At 38.6% G+C, this 21,800-nt stretch overlaps 1 protein-coding gene across 1 annotated transcript in view; it reads right to left on the bottom strand.

Moving 5' to 3' along the window:
• Positions 1-3,090: 3,090 nt before the first annotated feature.
• The window catches only part of MCU (mitochondrial calcium uniporter), a 205,045-nt gene continuing 186,335 nt past the window's right edge, over positions 3,091-21,800 (bottom strand). Inside the window, exons 5-8 of the mRNA XM_046027009.1 lie at positions 14,747-14,907; positions 13,071-13,274; positions 6,585-6,701; positions 3,091-5,044 (exon numbers count right to left, since the gene is read on the bottom strand). Of these exons, the coding sequence (XP_045882965.1) occupies positions 4,967-5,044; positions 6,585-6,701; positions 13,071-13,274; positions 14,747-14,907 (560 nt within the window). The 3' untranslated portion in view covers positions 3,091-4,966. The remainder of the gene's footprint in view (positions 5,045-6,584; positions 6,702-13,070; positions 13,275-14,746; positions 14,908-21,800) is intronic.

Genomic DNA, 21,800 nt, shown 5'->3' with positions numbered 1-21,800 from the left:
AAAAGTAGAAAGAATAAGGAACATAGCTGCAATTACTAATATTTTGTCAATTTTTTACACTAAGATGCATTTCCCTCTAAGGGAATTTAATGCACAAGGGGGAAATAGATCAGTTAGGAGGTAGATAAACCAGTTGGCTGTTCAGGAAAGATCTGAGCTTACCTAACAATTTGAGAATTACTGGCATATAAATGGGGGTGGGTGGGTGAGATCATCCATGGAAAATGGGGTCTGAGATGGAACCCTGGAGAAGCCCAGCATCAAGATGTGGGCAGAGGAGGAGGATACTGCAAATAAGACCAAGAAGCAGAAATTTAAAGATGGAAACCCAAGTCGAGTCACAGGAGCTGAGGACAATGTCAAGAATGAGGGATTGCTTGATGAATGAGACATTTATAAAACCTATGCAAATGAAAATTTGTAAAGTGGGTCAATTTTATATTCAGTGTAACTCATTAAAATTAACATATACATTTATCCTAAGGAATTATGTAGTATGTCGGGAAGACAAGGAATTCATACTTACTTGGGAGAGCAACAAACTAAAGATTGTTGGTGGTAATAAAAATGAATCACAACTGGGGCACCTGGGTGGCTCAGTCAGTTGAGTGACCGACTCTCGATTTCACCTGAGGTCATGATCTTGGCATTGTGGGATGGAGCCCTGCTACTGACTCCATGCTCAGTGGGGAGTCTGCTTGAGATTTTCTCTCCTCTTTTTTTTTTTTTAAAGATTTTTATTTATTTATTTGTCAGAGAGAGAGAGCAAGAGCGAGCACAGGCAGACAGAGTGGCAGACAGAGACAGAGAGAGAAGCAGGCTCCCTGCCGAGCACGGAGCCCGATGTGGGACTCGATCCCAGGACGCTGGGATCATGACCTGAGCCGAAGGCAGCCGCTTAACCCACTGAGCCACCCAGGCGCCCCTCATAACTCTCTTTTTTAAAAAAGATTTTGTCAGAGAGCGAGCAAGAATGAGCTCAAGCAGGGGCAGCAGCAGGCAGAGGGAGAAGCAGGCTTCCCTCTGAGCAAGGAGCCTGGTGTGGGACTCGATCCAAGAACCGCGGGATCACGACCTGAGCTAAAGGCAGACATTTAACTAACTGAGCCACGCAGGCATCCCAGAAAAAATAACTCTTAACAGTTTTGGTGAAACTGAGTTCCAAAATCTAAGAAATTCCACTTTTCTGTGAAATCTTGCTACATTGATTTTTAAAATTCAACTTATTTGGTTTTTTTTTTTTTCCCCCAAGATTTTATTTTTGAGAGAGTGAGCATGAGCAGGGGGCAGGGGCAAAGGGAGAGGGAGAAACAGACTTCCTGATGAACAGTGAGGCAGGGCTCAATCCCAAAACCCCAGGATCATGACTTGAGCTGAAGGCAGCCACTTAACTGAGTCACCCAGGTGCCCCTATTTTTGTTTTTGTGAGCATCTACTATGTGCTCATCACAAATTCTCCTGACACTAAGCAAGATACAATAGTACATGTAACATGAGCTCTATTCTTTCCATTTACCATATTCACCATACTCACCAGCCTCTGTCACTCTGGTTGTTTGGTCATAGGATTCACTGATAAGTTCTGACATAGATGTCCTCTGGTTTGACTAGATCAACGGTTCCCATCAAAATCGCCAGAAGGACTTATTAAATACGGATTGCTGACCCCATGCCTAGTTTCTGATTCAGAAGGGATCAGAGACTTGCTTTTTTTTTTTTAAGATTTTATTTGTTTATTTGACAGAGAGAGAGAGATCACAAGTAGGCAGAGAGGCAGGCAGAGACAGAGGAGGAAGCAGGCTCCCCACTGAGCAGAGAGCCAGATGCAGGGCTCTATCGCAGGACCCTGAGATCATGACCTGAGCCAAAGGCAGAGGCTTAACGCACTGAGTCACCCAGGTGCCTCGAGAACTTGCATTTTTAACAAGGAGATACCAGATTGCCACTCCAACAATCATACCACAAGAGAACCTTTTTACTTTTGCCAGCTTTAAAGGTCTATCATCTTTTAGTAAAAACCGCATTATTTACACTAATGGGTTTACCTCTTCTCATTATCTCCACTGAAAATTCACTAAAGCCTAACAATGTTGTTGAATATGTAGGCATTATTCTTGAAATAAAAACATTTTCAATATTATCTTCTTACACTCTACTTCTGTCCCAGGGATGTCTGCCAGGAGGCTCTCGTACATCTCACATTGCACTGAATACAGGCGTTTAACGTACGCTTTTTGATATGCCTTCAATGGAGTAGGTAGCATGTGGTATTTTCCTGTTTAGTGATCATTATTTGCTTTGATCAAATTTGATACAAAGTCTTAAAAAATGAATATTTAATCTTGGTTCATTCTTGGACAGTGTTCTGAAGTCCAGGAGACCACACTGGGCAATCTGGTGTCTAATATAATGGACAATTTTCCTGTTAATCAGGATTTAAGGATATTAGTCTCAGTACTGCCACTGGCTTGACTCTGCCTGTAGAAGTCACTTAACCTTTGATGGCTCTGGAAAATTAAAATACTGACCATCTCAGATTCAGGAAGCACTAAAGAAATGCCCGTTTTTAAAAATTTATTTGTTTAATTAATTTATTTATTTGGCAGAGAGAGAGAGCGAGCGCAAGGAGGGGGAGTGGCAGGCAGAGGGAGAGGGAGAAGCAGACTTCTCGCTGAGCAAGGAGCTCATGCTCTCTCTGTCAAATAATAAAATCTTTAAAAAAAATGCCTGTTTAAAAAATACAGGCTCTAGGAACCAAATTTAATTTCAATGATATTGTTATAAGAATTAATTTTAGGGCGCCTGGGTGGCTCAGTCGTTAAGTGGCTGCCTTCAGCTCTGGTCATGATCCCAGCGTCCTGGGATCTAGGCCCACATTGGGCTCCCTGCTCGGCAGGAAGCCAGCTTCTCCCTCTCCCACTCCCCCTGCTTGTGTTCCCTCTCTCGCTGTCAAATAAATAAATAAAATCTTTAAAAAAAAAAAAGAATTAATTTTAGAAGTAAACAGTTTTCCACTAGAATCACAGGAAAGTAAGTTTTGTTGCTGCTGCTGTTGTTTTTGGTTTTGCTTTAAAGAAATAGAAGCTAAAGTTCAAAAATTGAATAAGTATTTATTGTTCCAGAAGGTACATTGCTTTTTATACATATTTCATAAATGATACAGGATTTTACACATGTTCAATATTTTGCTATTTGTTTAAAGGACTTTTCTCCACATTTCCCTCCCTTGCCTCCCACACACCCTGAAAGGATTTGCTCATTGCACTGTGCTGTTTCTTCTTAAAAACCCTGCACACAAACAGGATAGATGATTTAAAAATAATTCACAGAGCTTAACAAAAATAAATGAGGGAAAGGGTTGAACGACTCGGGGGCACTGGAAGGAAGGGGAGACATGCATCCTTTCATTCCATCATGCCAGCGGAAGGGGCGGCGGCAGGAGCAGAGCAGCAGCGGTCTCGGCAGGCCTTCAACCTCTGCAAGGCACCTGGAGTCTGGGTTTGTCATCGCAAGTGTTTCTTTTCATACACAATGATCCCAAAAGAGGAAGAAAATGAGAAAGGACCTCCTTGCCACAACGAGGAGGGGCGAATCGTGTGAAAGAAAGAGCCGATCAGCTGTGTGGCAAGCCTCATCATCCTTTCCATCCTGCCCCCACAGTCGTTAAAAACAGGATATTAGACACAGATTCCTTTGACTCTTCAAGTGCAGATGTCATCTGGAAATATGGTAGAAAATATTTTGATAGAGTATAAGATTAATTCTTCCTTCTCTCAATTTAAGATAAGAAAAAAGAGGGTGAAGAGGGTAGGTTGAAGGAAGCCGTAGAAATGTATTCCTGTATAAAGATAAGTTGCACCCTTGGAGATCCACACACTCGATTTACAACGACTGAAGTGGTGGAGGTCGGGGGGCTCACAAACAGTGTGGAAGTGTGTGTCCTTCAAGATAAAGTCTCCAGACAAGGCAGCGCCATCTGGGTGGGCTGGAATGCTGTCACACAAGCAGATTAACAGCAATGAGATTATTCTGGTTTGAAATGGCTAGAGAGCCATGATTTTTAGCCAATTTGTAAACCTTACGTCTTCCTGATTTGGTAATATAGCTGAATACCGCCCCCCCTCGGATTTGAGTTATGGAGGGAGAGGGGAATATCAATAGGATAGTTAAATAAAGGAGGGAAATTCTGCCTCCTCTTAAAGATTAATTAATAAAAAACAAAACAAAACAAAACAAAACAACCTCATGCAGTGTTGCCAATGATTCCTAGATACTGATCCAGAGCACTGGAATATACAGACATCGAAGAAGGTATTATGGGATAATCCAAAGTGTCAATTATTAAACAGTCGTAAGTTGATTCCAACTCTCATATGGATAAAATTAGCATAACCAACAGGATTGGGTGGTCAGAAAAGGGACACGAATAGGAGAGATTCCTGGTCACTTTGCAGAGACTGGGTCCAATTTAAAATAAATGCTAATGACATGGGCTCAGACTCTGTTTGCCACCCGCATACCTTGAGGATGTGCCTTTCTGGTATCTTTATTTACTCCTATGTCAAAAATAAGAAAAGTCAAATAAAAAAAAAAATTAGAGCTGAATGGGGTGCTGGTGTGTTACTGTTTTGCTGACCCTGCAAGAAGATGCAAGAAAGGAACACCCCCAGCATCCTTTCTCTTTATGAATCTCTCAACTATATAATGCATCATTTTCATCCAGAAACTAAGATGCTTGATTAAGACAATATTCACTAAGCCCTTTGAGCTTATATTCCACAAAGCCTGATCCTTAGATTTTAACTTCCTCTTCTTCCCTAAGATCCTTTTTGTTTTGTTTTTTAATTAAAGGTAAAAACCCTCTACCCCGACTTGGCTCCCAGCTTCCACCTGCAATGCTTTAATTAAAAAGGCAAGAGTTATAAACAGGTGTTCCTTCTGCCAGGATTCAGAGGCTCTTCGTAGATCAATCTTTTTCACCAATTTGTCGAAGGGGCAGATGTACTTGTAATGGGTCTCTCAGTCTCTTAAGGTCCATTTCTGCCTAAAATAGAAACAAAAGGTGAGAAAAAACTGGCTAGTGAAGCTTTCAATGATATTATCGTCTCCTGAGAAAAGGTAATTGTCTTTTTCTACATCACTATGAATCCCAGAAATCATTTCAATTACTCTCAAATTGAGACTGCCTCAGAAGCAAAGGGCTTTAAAGGCAGAGGACAACCAAGGGGGACCAGAATGGAAGTCTGCCCTGGCAGGATCGCCTGTCAACAGAGCCTCCAGGAAAGGCTGTGCTGACAACAGGGCAGGACTCAGAGGCTCAGGAACGTGGGAGCATCTGATGCACCCTGATGGCGTTTCTCAAACCTTTGCCTGGATCTAGAACTTTAATTTCCGTTGCTCAAGACTTGAGTTGTTCCTCCAGTAGTTGTTTCAGTTTTTTTTTTGCTTAGAGTGATTTTAAAATCAGGGATGTGCTGTCAACGGCAGCACTTTCAAAACTCACACTGGCTGGGACCTCAGCTGGTGGAGCTGGATTAGTCAGCTGGGGGTAGGGCTGAAGCATTCGTAGTTTTAACAGCTCCAGGGATGCTTCAGCCCCACCCTCAGTCTAATGCGCTCCCTCCGGTTGAGAACCACCACACAGAGCAACAGAAGACATAAATCAACTTAGGCCAAGGCAGGAAGACAGACTAAGCCTATTCAAAGTACAACCCCACCACCAATAAGGGACAGAAAAGAGCAAACAAATGTTAAAGAGGATGGTAGAGTTTCTAGAGATTTTGAAAAAAATCATTGAAGTCATATAAGACTACAGAGAAGAGCAGGGTGCCTGGGTGGCTCAGTGGGTTAAAGCCTCTGCCTTCGGCTCGGGTCATGATCTCAGGGTCCTGGGATCAAGCCCCACATAGGGCTCTCTGCCTATTTGATTTCTGTCTGTCAAATAAATAAATAAAATCTTAAAAAAAAAAGACTACAGAGAAGAGGAATGAAGATTTATTCAGCAAAATCAAAGATATTGGAGGGACGCACAGGCAGAAATTTGAAAGAGGTAACTGTTACGAAAAATAAAAGACATCTCTTTTAAAACTGCATCTTCTAGTTCAATAAACTCTGAGACTTGTGCCTGGCAAACATTTCCAGTAATCTTTTTTACCTGGATTTTATTTTTGCCCCATGGCCACCACACATTTTAGGTGGAAAATCTTTGGAAATTGTTGTAAAAAGATTTTATAAAGAGAGAAAAGTAAAAACAGACAACTTTAAAGAAACAAAAAGAAAAAAAGTAAAAATAGTTCTACAAATTTCAATATGCTACTATTAATAGGATAGATAGGACCCATCGCCTTTTCACCTGCTGTGTTCTAAAACTTTCCAGAGAGGTGTCCATGCTAAAATACACATTTTTATTAACTGAGGAATAATAAATACAGGAAGAAGAGGGTGTGATCATTCTTTCAGAGTTTACCCACTGAAGCACTGCAGTTCTGGATAATGATAATAATAATAACAATAATAATTATTATTATAATACCAATACTATACAAAATGGGGCTGGAATTTATTTTTATTTTTGGAAAACTTACCTGAGCAATTGCATCCTTGAGTTGATTATATTTCTCTAGGTCAAAACGTGACTTTTTGGCTCCTTTATGGAAAAATAATAAGTATTGTCTGTCTCTGGCTTCTGGATAAACATATTCCTACAAATTAAAGGAGAAATTAAATTATTAGTCCTTAGAACACTATCTTTACAAAATGAGCACTAACTGCTGATTAGGTTCACTACACGTGCAAAGATATATACTGATATAGGTGCAGTGTTAAATATTTCTTTTTTTAAAAATTTACTTTAAACGAATCTTTTAAAGATTTTACTCATTTATTTGACAGAGAGAGAGAGAGCGAGATCACAAGTAGGCAGAGAGACAGGCAGAGAGAGAGGCGGAAGCAGGTTCCCTGCTCTCAGAGAGCCTGATGCGGGGCTCGATCCCAGGACCCTGGGATCATGAACTGAGCTGAAGGCAGAGGTTTAACCTACTGAGCCACCCACGTGCCCCTAAATATTTATTTCTTGAACATTTTTTATTGTCAGACACACATGTAAGAGTACACAAAAATGTACATCACAATGAATCATCACATAATGAATAAGCTAATCACCATCAGATAAAGAAAATCAAACACTGCCAACAACCTGGAAGACATCCTCCCACCTCTTCCCAATTATTAGCCTAGTCTTCTTTCCCAAACTCATCACTATCTTACCTTTTATGGTAATTATTTTCTTGTTTTCTTTACAGCTTTACTGCTTAAGCATGAATCCCCTTGAACTCTATGGCTTAATTTTACCTTTTTTTTTTTTTTTAATTTTATAAAAATGGAGTCAGACGGTAGGTATTGTGTACGGCTACTTTTGCTTAATATGTTTGTGAAATTCATACTTTTGTAGTCCATTCATTTTCATTGCTAAGTTATATTCTAGGTATGACTACATCACAGTTTATTTATCCATTGTACTACTACTGTTAGACTTTGGGTTGTTTCCAGGCTTTCCTTTTATGAATAACGCTGCCTAGAACATTTTTGGGCTTATCTCTTCTACTGGATGTACACCTATGAATGGAGATTCTAGATCATAAGGTATGCCTGTGTTCAAATTAAGAAGTGATATAAGGGGCGCCTGGGTGGCTCAGCGGGTTAAAGCCTCTGCCTTCGGCTCAGGTCATGATCCCAGGGTCCTGGGATCGAGCCCTGCATCGGGCTCTCTGCTTGGCTGGGAGCCTGCTTCCTCCTCTCTCTCTCTGCCTGCCTCTCTGCCTATTTGTAATCTCTATCTGTCAAATAAATAAATCTTAAAAAAAAAAAAAAAAGAAGTGATATAAAACCTGTTTCCAAAATGGTGGTACCAATTATACTCCCATCAGCAGGATAGGAGAGTTCCCATCATTCCATATCCTTGACAATACTTGGTATTGCCAGTTTAAAAAAAGAAAAAAAAGCCATTCTGGTGTGTGTGCAGAAGTACTACCTTATTTTTCAAAAACAGCTTTAATGAGATATAAATCACATACCATACAATTCATCCACTTAAAGTATAAATGTTTTGTAGTGTATTCATGAAGTTGCACAACCACCACTACAATCAGTTTTCATCATCCTCAAAAGAAATCCCATTCTCTAGGGACACCTGGGTGGTTCAGTGGGTTAAGCATCTACCTTCCACTCAGGTCCTAATCCCAGTGTCCTGGGATGGAGTTCCACATGGGCTCCTTGCTCAGCAGGAAGCCTGCTTCTCTCTCTGACAAATAAATAGATAAAACTTCATCTAAAAAAAAAAGAAGAAAGAAAAGAAATCCTGTACTCTAATAATCACTTCTCATCTCCCTCAACATCTCCAATTCCAGGCAACTATTAATCTACTTTATGTCTCTACAGTTTTGCCTATTCTGAACATTTCATATAAATGGAATCATACAGCATGTAGCCTTTTGTGGGTGCCTTCTTTCAAGGTTCATCCATTTGTAGCATGTATTGGTACTTCATTTTTTTTTGTTGTTGCCAAGTAATATTCCATTGAATAGATATGCAACATTTTATTTATCCATTAATAAACTGATGACATTTAGGTTGTCTCCACTTTTCTGGCTATTATGAATAATGCTGCTATGAATATTCCTGAACAAGTTTTTGTATGAACATGTTTTCATTTCTCTTGGAGACCTACAGCACTTTCCTGATCACTCATGAGCCTGAGGCATTTTTGTTTCATATATTATTAGCCATTTGAACTTCCATTTTTAGATGTGCTTATTCAAATCTCTTGCCATCTTTTTCTATTTGGGTTGTCTGGTTTTTTCTGACTGATTTATAGGTTTTGTTAATATATTCTGGTTATGGATCCTTTGTTGGGTATATGTCCTACAAATATTTCCTCCTAGCCTGTTTGCCCTTTTAATGGTGTATTTTTTTTTTTTTTAGATTTTTATTTATTTATTTGACAGAAAGAGATCACAAGTAGGCAGAGAGGCAGCCAGAGAGAGGGAGGGGGAAGCAGGCTCCCTGCTGAGCAGAGAGCCCGATGCAGGGCTCGATCCCAGGACCCTGGGATCAGGACCTGAGCCGAAGGCAGAGGCTTTAACCCACTGAGCCACTCAGGCACCCCTAATGGTGTTCTTTAATAAATAGAAGTTCTTAATTTTTTAAAAAAGATTTTATTTATTTACTTGCGAGAGAGAGAATGAGAGAGGTGGGGAGGGGTAGAGGGACAGAGAGAGAAAAGCAGATTCCCTGCTGAGCAGGAAACCAGATGCTGTGGGGCTCAATCCCAGGATTGGCTCATACCTGAGCCAAAGGCAGACACTTAACCAACTGAGCCACCCACGCACCCCCAGAAATTCTTAACTTTAATACAGTCAGCTTTATCATTCTTATTCTTTATGGTTAGCACTTCATTCTGGGTAAGAAATGATTTCCTAATCCACAGTAATTGACATATTTTCCTATATTGCCTTCCAGAAGTTTTATTTTATTTTTTAAAAAGATCTTATTTTTAAGTAATCTCCCACACCCAACATGGGGCTTGAACTTACAATCTTGAGATCAACAGTTGTATGCTCTACAGACTGAACCAGCCAGGTGCCCCTCTTCCAGAAGCTTTATTGTGTTAGCTTTCATATTTAGATCTATAATCTATCTGGAATTAATTCTTGTTAATTAAGGATGTGTAAGGATGGGGTCGTTTCATTTTTTTTTTAATACGGATATTCAATTGTCCTAGCACCATTCGTAGAAAAAGACTCTTCTTTCTTTGCAGTGTTATCTTTTTAAAATCAAAAGTTCATTTATACCACATCTGTTTCTATATTCTCTCATAGATTCCATTGGACTATTTGTCTTTGTGCCATTATCTTAATTACTATAGTATTATAAATAAAGCTATAGTCTTCCATATCCTGTAGAGCAAATCCTCTTACCTAATTTTTCTTGTTCAAGGGTTCACTGGCTTTTCTTAGACTTCTACATTTTCACTGAAATTCTAGAAACAGCTTATTCAAATCTCCTCCCCTTCATCCTCAGAATTGTTGGAATTTTGACTGGGGTTGCACGGAATCAAACAGATCAATTCGTATACAACTGACATTTTTTAATATTTACTTTGCCGTCTGTGAACATGCTCAGAAATTCCCTTTAAATTTATGTTTTTCTGCACAGAGATCCTGCACATCTTTTGCACGGTTACTTCTAGTTTCATTTTATAATTGTTGCTGGCATATAGATATGCAATTGATTTATGTATATTGACCTTATATCCAGTAACCCTATGAAACTCACTTATGGATTCTAATTAAATACATGTACATGTTTTTATATATTTTCTTTATGTATGAAGATCTTTGAATAACATCAGTTTTCTTTCTTTCTTTCCAGTCTTTATGTTTTTTTATATTTTTTCTTCCAGGGATAATTTATGTTTGCTTCTGCCCGGAGTCTATGAGCACTAGCAGTTTTGTATTATCACTATTCTAGGAATACCTTAGTCTACTTGAGATGAATGAAGTTGGGCTATAGTTCAGAGAGAACCTACAAGAGGCTCCTCCTTATTCGATAATGGTAGCTATTAGAGGTTCCAAATCAAACAATCTCTATGGTTTTGATCCTTCTAGATCATCAAGTATTGCTCAGCTTCTTGGTCTCTGTCTTACCCTGCTTAGTCAGCATAAATCCCCAGAGGTATAAGCACACTCAGCACCAGGTTCACCTTCCTGGAATTTCTCTTCTTCAGGTCCTTGCATGGTAATTTTTGCTATCTTATAAGCTCTCTAGTGTCTGTAGGCAGATATATTTAACGTTTTATCTAACTATTCTAACTTTTCCTCATGGGAGGATTGGTCTGATGCCTAGTATGTCATAAAAGAAGCAGAAGTGAATATTGAATTACAATGATGACAATAATGGATTAATAGTAGCTAAAGGCGAGGCATGCCTGGGTGGCTCAGTTGTTAAGCTCTGTCTTCAGCTTAGGTCATGATCTCAGGGTCCTGGGCTGCAGAGAGCCTGCTTCTCTCTCTCCTACTCCCCCTGCTTGTATTCCCTCTCTCCCTGTCTCTTGCTCTGTCAAATAAATAAATAAAATCTTAAAAAATAGTAGCTAAAGGGAAATAAAAATTGGGGAAAAAAAAAAAAACACACCCTGAATGCCTCACCACCTAAGATATTATAGTCTAGTAGAGGAGTGAAGACATTATATGTGAATAATTATAATACAAGATAGCGTAGGATAAGTGAAATGAGAGGTACAATGTACTACAAGAATTCAGAAGGAGAGTTCAAAGTTGTCTGTAGGGAACTGGCCAAAGGTTCATGAAAGATCAGTATTTAAGAAACCTTGAAATATAACAGGTAGAGATCAACAGGGAGAACTCTCCCAGTTGATGGAATGATGGGAAGTAAGGAATGAAGTGGTAGAAAGCTCAGGGCACTTGGGGGAATAAGGAATATAATTTTATTTGTTTAAAATACATAGTAAGTATACTGTAGGGAACTGACAGATCTTTGGAGAAGACAGGAAGGAACCAGGTATGACTATCAGGCTAAGGAGTTTGGACTTCAATCAATAGATAAAAAGAACCTATTAAAGGGGTGTGTATATGAGGGACAGGAACAGGGAAGAGAGGAGAAAGAGAAGGAAAGAAACACAGACAGACAGACAGACAGACAGACAGCAAAGCCATGTCCAGAGCTGTGCTTAGACATGACTGATCTGGTTGTTCAGTTCTGTTCACTCAGAGTAATGAGTATGAGTCAGACACGGGACTAGGTGCTGGATACTCTGGGCAAACAATGGCTGGACATGAACAGTTTATTGTCTCTCTTCTCTACTAGACAAGTTTGGGAGGCCCAGAAAGGTTAAATACCATTTTGGGGCTTTCATTTTCTCACACATAAATAGGCCTGTGACCAGTGGTCTAACAACAATAGAAACAAAATGCCTATGTTCAATCAGAGTTATATAAAAATATAAGAGAAGCAATTCTCAGCTTTGATACCTAAGAAAATAGAAAAAGGTTCTCATGTCTCACTTACTGCAAATGTTTTTATCAAGGGAAGTTGAATCTGTGTGGTATCACACAGATAATAATGAATGATAGTAAATCCTTCATACTTTTTAAAGTGCCAGAGGATTTTCACGCTACTGTAAAAATAACACTGGCAACAAAAATTAGTTCCAGATACTGATATTTAATAAATGAGTCTTGGTTGCTAGAGAATAGGCCAGGCATATAAAGTGATTAGATGTCTAATTTTCATCTCTCTTCTATGAAGCAAAAACAATAACAAAGAAGCTTACTTATACTCTTAATATACTTAGAAATAGTCCAGAGTTGTATTTAACTATCTGATTAGTTATCACCATCTTGCCATTCCAAGAATTCAATAAAAACCAAAAGCTAGGGTGCCTGGGTGGCTCAGTGGGTTAAGCCTCTGCCTTTGGCTCAGGTCGTGATCTCAGGGTCCTGGGATCGGGCCCCATATCGGGCTCTCTGCTTAGCGGGGAGCCTGCTTCCCCCCCTCCCCATGCCTGCCTCTCTGCCTACTTGTGATCTCTGTCTGTCAAATAGATGACTAAAATCTTTAAAAAAACAAACAAACAAACAAAAAAACCCAAAAAACCAAAAGCCAAGCCAACTTGGCTGAACAAGCTATCCTGCAGCAGATCATTCTTCTCTCTTTGCCCTCTCATTCTGTAACTTACTGTAAGGTATTTTTTTCTAAATTTAATGGCTTATATGGCTCACTTTATAGTCTGTGAGCTTCTTGAGGTCAGGAGCCATGATTTACGTCCCTACCTTTAACACTGAGAATAGAGCATAATACACAATTAGCATGCATGTGCACGTGTGCGTCTGTGTGCATCTGTGTGTGTGTGTGTGTGTGTGTGTGTGTGTGTAGGATTAAAGAGTACTTAAGGGGAGCTGGCTTTAGAAAGAATATGAGAGAAAAGAGAACTATTGTGACAACCAAAGCTTCATTAGCATCTCATAAGAAGTTTCTGGAAGAGGAATTCTTACCTGGCGTGTCATTACAAAATACGCATACATTGCCATGGCACTTCCGTAAGTGATAAAGTAGGTGACTGGCTCCATGATGTCCCAGGAATATTCCCACCAGGTAAGCCGGGCCAAAATGCCAAACTGTGTGGCCATGTAGGCAAGTCCACCCCATAGCACCAAAGTGGTCCTCTTCTCAGCTTTTCTGCTAATCTCAATTCGTACCTACAGAGCACACATGATCAATCAATAATACGGCTTTCTGACACAACCAATTTTAAATTTAAACTGTTTCACTTTCACGGAAGAAATAGGGCTCATAATCAGGACACCTAAGTCTCCCTTCTAATAAACGTAGCTTGTCTACCTAAACAGTATCTGTAGTTTTCACTGAATATTTATAGGAGTAACACTTTCTTAGGACACTTGTGTTTTATGTTTCATCTCAGACGTATGAAAAGATGAAAATATGGTGAAACTACAGGAGTAAGTTAGTGTCAACAACTCTTTATCCAGCTACACATTATCTTTTTTGAGGGAGGGTATGAAAATACGCCAGTGTTCTCTTACTGGAGCATACAAGATTTCATCTACCGTCACTGTTTACTCACGGGGTCTGCTGGGGGCAGAAAGTACAGAGAGTCAGAGCACGGACTCTGGATTCAGAGCAGCTGTGTGCAGGCCCTGCTCTGTGTGTCGTCATCAGTGTATATAGAGTTTTCCGAGGACGAAATAACGGACTACAGGTCAAATATTTGCAAGTTCCCAGCACATAGTAAATAGTCAACAAAAGATGATAATTACTATGTTATAGCTGGTACATTAAAAAAATGCTTTTTTACATCTTGAAAATGCCAAATTTAAATCTCATTCTCCTTCACAACAATTCAAGTCTGATTTATCACATTTCTAATGATCTTAAATTTAATGAGAACCTTGAGATATACATTCATTATTTTTAAGGAAATGAGAAGAAGCACAATATTAAGAGTATTTGTTCCCTCTTAATCTCTGATAGTCTAATTTCTTACAACGAAAATATCTGCATCATCATTAAAAATAAGAATGACATGCTTATTATAAAACACCTGGAAAAATGTAAAGAAGAAAACCAGTCATCACTCTACCACTCTATTAGCATTTTGGAATATACTTCTGATATTTTTCCTGTAGGTTACATATACATATCTATAAACATGCATAGCTATATGCGCAACACATTTAAAAATTAGATCATAGTATACACTAATATGCACATTATTTTATAATACACTTTGCATCAAATATCATAATATTCTTCTATTGCATATGTAGATTAGGGCTACACAATCATTTTTAACAGGTGCATAATATTTCATATAATATTGATTCTTAACTTGGCCAAAATCATTACCCACTACATACATAACTTTTCTCAATCCAGTAATTAACCCAATTGTTGCAAAGGTCGTAAATCGGGTTATGGGCAGACATTTAAAGCTCAAAGTATTATGTCCATTATGAAAACTCAAATCCATTCCTTTTCAAGTTTTTTCTTAGCTTTGATTGGACTTTGTTATGGTTCAGTTCCCAAAACTAAAGGACTTGTTTGACTGACACAACTCAATTACAAAAAAAAGATGGAGGGGGGAAAAAGCAAACATATATGCTCTAGAAAATTACTGTTGAAGAGGAGAGTCTGAGATTTGAATGGGCACCTTTTCCAGGGGAGCCAGTTGCTCTTTGAGATCCTCTAATCTTTCAATAAGCTCCCTTTCCTTGTTTAACTGGTGCTGCTCGATGCACAGCGTGGTGTACAGCTGCTGGACGAGTGTCTTTACATCATTCAGTGTTGCTGCATTTTCATGGCTTAAGAGGTCTGAAAAAAAAGGGGTTACAATTTTCTTTTCGTATTTGCCTTAGATGGAGCATTCCTATTCCCAGAGCTATTAGACAATAACAAAAACAAGACATACTCATTTGCTACAGGAACCCCACCATCCGTGTTCAACTGAAGGAAAGTGATAGTTCCTTTTCAAAAAAAGAGGTATCTGCAAATCCTAGAAAGTCAGTTCATATTTAGGTGACTTGAAAATTTTGAAGCCAACATCTACTTTTATATTCTTGGAAGTCAAAATGCTACAAATAAGATTATAAATAATAATCTTCATTAGATAAAAACAAAAAAGGGGTGCCTGGGTGACTCAGTTGGTTAAGTGTCTGTCTGCCTTTGGCTCAGGTCTTGGGGTCCTGGGATCAAGCCCCACATAGGGCTCCCTGCTCAGCAGGGAAATTGCTTCTCCCTCTCCTTCTGCCTCCTGCTCTGCCTACTTGTGTTCTCTCTGTCAAATAAATAATTAAAATCTTTAAAAAATAAAAACAAAAATCTTAGGCAATATGTTAACTAGTAGAGAGGTTCAGAATTTATCATGCTTATCAAAATGCTTATCTATAATTTGTCTGTGTTCCTGCCATTTTAATTGGTGATTTTCTTCCTGTTTAACACAGGAAAAAATACACAGTATTTCAAATTTGCAAATACAAAGGAATAAATAAAAATACAATTATCCTAAAACTCTTAGTTTCCATACACCTTCCCCCTATCATATCAAATTTGACTTACCCCTGTTGGGAAAAGAATATAGTTGTTTGGGCTGAATATCATGTTTTAGAGGGCATGAAGTTAAGAGAATGATTGAAAAGGTAACACATTAAATTCTTTGATTCAGCATCCTCTTCTGGGAGTAGCACGTGTTTCCAGAAATCTAAAAATTTTGTTTTGAAAGATCTAATTTAAAAAATCAGCTGATCTCAGTTGTCAAAGAATAAAAACAAAAAACACAAGAAAGAAAACTTTTGCTTTAAAATCTTGTTAGCCTGATGATTCACAGACCTGTACCCCTGGGGCAAATAATACATTATATGTGAATAAAAAATCAAATCAAATCAAATCTTGTTAGCCTTAAATGTGACGTTTTGTTATGTACAGCATAAGGTAACTCATCTGAATCAAAATAAGCCATAGTCAGAATTAGCCATGCATTTAAACTTTTTTCAAGGATGTCCTTTAGTACAGTTATCAAAGAAATTCAATCAACGAAAAATTCAAGTAAGGGCAGCAAATTGGATTAGAGAAGAGCTGATACAGTAAAATGGTAGCACAGTATCTTGCACACTTCAGTAAATGTGTGCTGAGTTAATGGGAACAGACAAAAGCAAGAACACTTTGAGTTCTAGAAGTCATCTATGTCAACAGGGCTTTCTTTGCACTGAAGTTGGAGCTCACATTTGCATATGGCTTTAGACTTTCCAAAGTTACCAGAACAGAAAGCTGCACTCTGGAAGGCAATAGCTTATCCGGAATGTTACAGTGCAGTGGTAGAGTCTGTGTCTCTTGACCCCATGACTGGAACTGAGTTATAATGTTTCTACTAGGTCAGTAACAATATTTCTCCTGAAAGCTGGGTCCCCTTTCAAAAAGACATTTCTTAAGTAGTGATCAATCATCTACAGTTAACAAAATCTCTTTACATACATTATTTAAATCATGTTATCCTCACAATAACAGTATGAGTAAACTTGGCAGCCAAAATTTATAAAAGGGGAATCTGAATCCGAGAGATAAGATTAACAAATGTTTTTGTACTAGGTACTGATCTAGTCACTACAGAGGAAAAAAAATCAAGTATGAGGTGGTTGCTCTCTTTAGTGAGGTCTAAAACTAATACTCACAAAGTTGCATAGCTCTTAGGGAATGGAGAGAAATCATCTGACTGGTAATCCGATGACTTTCCTACTGTATGCTCTTTCTTTTTCCATTTTAACTTTTTTTTTTTAAAGATTTATTTACTTATTTGAGAAGGAGAGGGAGAACAAGGGAGGGATAGAGGGAGAGAAAAAATCTCAAGCAGATTCCACGTTGAGCATGGAGCACAATGGGGGGCTTGATCCCACAACCCCAAGATCACAACCTGAACTGAAACCAAGAGCTGGATGTTTAAAAAACTTGAGACACCCAGGTGCCCCCATTTTAACTTTTAATACTGTATTTGCTTAGAAGTCCAAGGAAGGAAGGGAAGTAAGGAAGGAGGGAGGTAGGGGAAGAAGAAAAGAGGAAAGGAAGCAAGTAAGCAAAACTAAACAGAATCTCTTCTCTTCTTTTTCCTAATGCACCATGGACATGTTAATGATCAAGCATGTATAGATAATCATATCCTGAAAATCCGTAAAGTTGGAAATCAGACTTGGAATTTGTCTTACAAAAATTTACATTTACAAAAATGTACGTCTCTATTAGAATACTGTTCATTGAAAGCTTGTTTAAAAATTAATATTTGTTTTAAGGGTTCTGCTGTGTAGAACATTTATTTTTTTATATCAATATTTTCTTTTATGGCTTCTGGGTTTTATGCTATAGTTAGGAAGCTCTTTTTCAATCCAAGGTTATAAAAATATTTCTCTTTAGATTGGCTTTCAGGTGCTCGCTTCGGCAGCGCATATACTAGATTGGCTTTCAGTACTTTTAATATTTTTCTTTTTCAAAATTTAAATTTTTGATCCACATACCCTTTGACACAGCCTTCCACTTCCAGGTATTTTTCTTACATATACACTCATAGACTTCTTAAGTGATACATATTCAAGATTATTCGACATTACAGTATATACTATAGCAAAATATGAAAACTATGTAAAGTCCATCATTAAGTTTCTAGATACTTTCTTGTCTCTCTTTTGTGTTTTGCGGATTTTCTTTAGTGATATATTTGGATTTCTTTCTCTTTATTCTTTGCATGTTTATTAGTGGCTTTTAATATATGGTTACTATTAGGTTTGTATATAATTTGTTCTGTATACAGCAGTCTATATTAAGTTGGTGGTCGTTTAAGGTTGAGCCCATTCTTTTCTCCTCTCCTCCCAATGTTTTAAGTATACGTTATTACATTATATATCCTTTTTTTAGTGAGTTCCTGGAATTTTTATGGAAATACTTTTTTACTGCTTTTGTGTTTTCTGCCTTTTATACTGTCACGTTTGGTCTCCCCTTTCCACTCAGTAAGTCCCCTTTAATATTTCTTATAGGGTTGGTTTGGTGGTCATGAATTCATTTAACTTGTTTGTCTGGAAACTCTTTACCTCTCCTTCTATTCTGAACAATAGCCTTGCTGGATAGAGTATTGTTGGCTGAAGATTTTTCCGATTCAGCACTTTGCCTGTATCATGCCTATCCCTTCTGGCTTGCAAGTATCTGTTGAAAATCTCTTGCTAGCTTTATGGGTTTTCCCTTGTAAGTTACTGGCTTCTTTTGCCTTACCATTTCAAGAATCTTTTATAATTACATTTGGGAAATTTAGTTACAATGTATCTTGGTGTGGATCTGCTTTTGTTGATATTGATGGGAGTATTATGGTGCCTCCTGGATCAGGATGTCTGTTTCCTTCCCCAGGTTAGAGAAGTTTCCAGCTATTATTTCCTCAAATACATTTTCTGCCCTCTTTTCTCTCTCTTCTTCTGGGACTACTAAAATACTTACATGTTATTATGTTTGATGGAGTCCCTGAATTCCCTAAATCTATTCTTATTTTGTGTAATACTTTCTCTCTTTTGTTTAGCTTCATTGCTTTCCATTACTGTCTTCTAGCTAATTAATTTGTTCCTCTGCTTCTTCCAGGCTGCTGTTCATCACATCAAGCATGCTTTTAGTTTATTGCACTCTTCATGTCCGATTTCCTTTTTAAAGATTTATTTATTTATTTATCTGAGAGAGAGCGAGGGGGAGAGAGAGCATGAGGTGGGGAGGCACAGAGGGAGAAGTAGAAGCAGACTCCCCACTGAGCAGGGACACCCCCCCCCCCCCCCCGGTAAATACAGGGCTCGATCTCAGAACCCTGGGATCATGACCTAAGCTGAAGGCAAATGCTTAACCATCTGAGCCACCCAGGTGCCACTGTCTGATTCCTTTTTAACTCTTTTATCTCTGTGGTAAGGTTCTCAGTGATCTCTTCCATTCTTTTCTCAAGCCCAGTGAGTATCCTTATGATTGCTGCTTTAAATTCTCCAGCAGGTGTGTTACTTATAAGTTTGCTTAGATCTCTAGCTGCAGCTTTATCTTGTTCTTTCATTTGGGATAAATTCCTCTGTCTTCTCATTTTGTGTTAGTCTCTGCCTGCTTCTGTGTGTTACAAAACCCAGCTATGTCTGCTGCTCCCTCTTCAATGTAGTCTCTTCTCTCCCATTTTTTTAAAAAAGATTTTTATTTATTTGAGAGGGTGAATGAGATAGAGAGTGAGTGAGCATGAGCAGGGGAAGGGGTAGAGGGAACAGGAGAAGGAGACTCTCCTGCTGAGCTGGGAACCCAATGTGGGGCTTGATCACAGGACCCTGGGATTATGACCTGAGCCATACAATGGCAGACACTTAACTGACTGAACTACCCAGGCACCCCATCTTCTCTCCCTTTAGGTGTGGAGTTTGTTTTGTCAGTCCTTAGGATGATTTCTGGGGTATTTAGGATGATTTGATAATTATCTAGTGTACTAATGGGAGGAGGTGGTCTAGGGTCCTCCTATTCCACCACCATCTTCCTCAGAATCCACTCTTACTTCTTCAGCTTCATCTACAATCACATAAGGTCTCAGTCCTATAATAAATATCTTATTCCAAAATACCTATATGGTTCTGCCTCCCCAACTGAACCCGGACTGATACAAATACTATGTATGTATATATGTATGCCATTATTATATTATAACATATATATATAAAACATGTTATAAAAAGGGAAAAAAGTTATGCATTCATATTTTCTGACAAATCCATCAATAATATTTGTCAAGAAACATAAGAAACTAAGAACTGTGCTTGCTGGTACAGAAGGAGCAAAGGGTGGATGTAGAACAAGGAAAAGAAAACTTTTCCCCATACATTTTTTGACTTTGGGAGTTAACCTTGTGAATGTACTACCTATTCCAAACAAATAAAAAAATTTAATGTGCAATCACACACCTTCTAACAGCAATTAAAAAACCATGAAATGATAATTCAAAGATCAATCTCACAGATGTTCAACTACTAAAGCCCCAGTAAACTCAAGAAAATTGGCTTTATTTTGTTAGATTTTCTTGTCAGGAAGAATATGGTTCCAAAGTATTGTCATAGTGGAGGAAAACATCAACCTCAAATCCTTGACCCAGAAAAATTTGCCCACATATTTGGAGATGAAATTATGAAAGAAGACAAATCTGCTAATGGCTTAACAATAACACTTTTGGATGACTTGTGTATGCTTCACTAAAAATGCAATGAGATATTTGTTAACATTTCTGCACATGTCATCAGTGCCAGGAAATTCAGGTACAGAAAGGCAAGGAGATGTGTTAACCAACAAGGATTAGAAGTCTTTTCAGCTACTAGAATGGTTTGAGAAGGACTTTGATTGAGTCTCTGATAAAGTATTTGTTACTGTTTGTATTTAGTTTGCCCATTTAACTGTTCCTCTCAAGACATTTACATCATTAAGAGAGAAGCAAGGGCCCCAATATCCTCTGGATGGATATATGGGGAAAGGGCTTAGTGGTGCCAATCAAAATGATTCTCCTTATCACAACAACTTTCAACAACCAGTGAGTTAGATTATATTCTCTTCCTCCCCAATAACTAAGTGGAAGGTAGTTTAATTACTACTTCACCAAGGACTGAGATAAAAGACCTTTTGTACTCCCTTTCCATATTCCTCCCTCCATTCTAGATTTAGGTTAGGTTTAAATAATCTAATTGCTAAAACAGTTACTCTTCTCATTCTGCAGTGGGCAGAGGGCAATCCAGCCATACACAGCTATGGTAGCCAAAAGAGCGCAATGATGCTTATAGCTAGCCTTAGTGCTATGACCTGCCCCCTTGGTTTTTTCTGCCTCTTCCCTTTCAGTTTTGGGCTTAGGTACAAGGGTTGTCAGCACTTAGGTATCCATAATACTTATGGACTGTCAATCCCACATACACATTAAATGGGCCTTTATTAGATCCTCTATCAATAAGCCCTTTATTCTCAGTGCCTGGTGTAAGTGTGTAAAGTTCAGGTTTACTGATACACAACATACAGCATTTTTAGTTCTAAAGTGCTACCAACAGGGAAATGAAAGGGACGCCTGGGTGGCTCAGTCCATTACACATCTGCCTTCAGCTCAGGTCATGATCCCAGAGTCCTAGGATGGAGTCCCACATCAGGCTCCTTGCTCAGTGGGGAGCCTGCTTCTCCCTCTGCCTGCTGCTCCTCCTCCTTGTGCACAGGCACTTGGTCTCTCTCTGACAAATAAAGTCTTAAAAAAAACAAACAGGGAAAAGGAAAATAGGAGAGAAGTGAAAGTTAAACGGTGGTGGGGGGGCGGTGTTGGCAGAATTCAAAACTTAAAAAACTGTCCTAGAAAAGTTCTCCTTCATTAACTCTTTTATTAGATTTGTTCCATTGCTCCATATATATATAAAATCCTCGTGTTCCTCTCATTTGATACCTGAGCTCTAGTACCTTCAGTTTCTTTTCTGTTTAGCCTTTTCACTAAAAAGAGTATGTGGAGGGGCGCCTGGGTGGCTCACTGGGCTAAAGCCTCTGCCTTCGGCTCAGGTCATGATCCCAAAGTCCTGGGATTGAGCCCCACTTCGGGCTCTCTGCTCCGTGGGGAGCCTGCTTCCTCCTCTTTCTCTGCCTGCCTCTCTGCCTACTTGTGATCTCTGTCTGTCAAATAAATAAATAAAATCTTAAAAAAAAAAAAAAGAGTA

This window comes from Meles meles, chromosome 13 (genome assembly GCF_922984935.1).
Source record: "Meles meles chromosome 13, mMelMel3.1 paternal haplotype, whole genome shotgun sequence".
Lineage (NCBI taxonomy): Eukaryota > Metazoa > Chordata > Mammalia > Carnivora > Mustelidae > Meles > Meles meles.
Note: the sequence above shows the minus strand (reverse complement) of the source record. Positions and strands in the feature narration are given on the sequence as shown.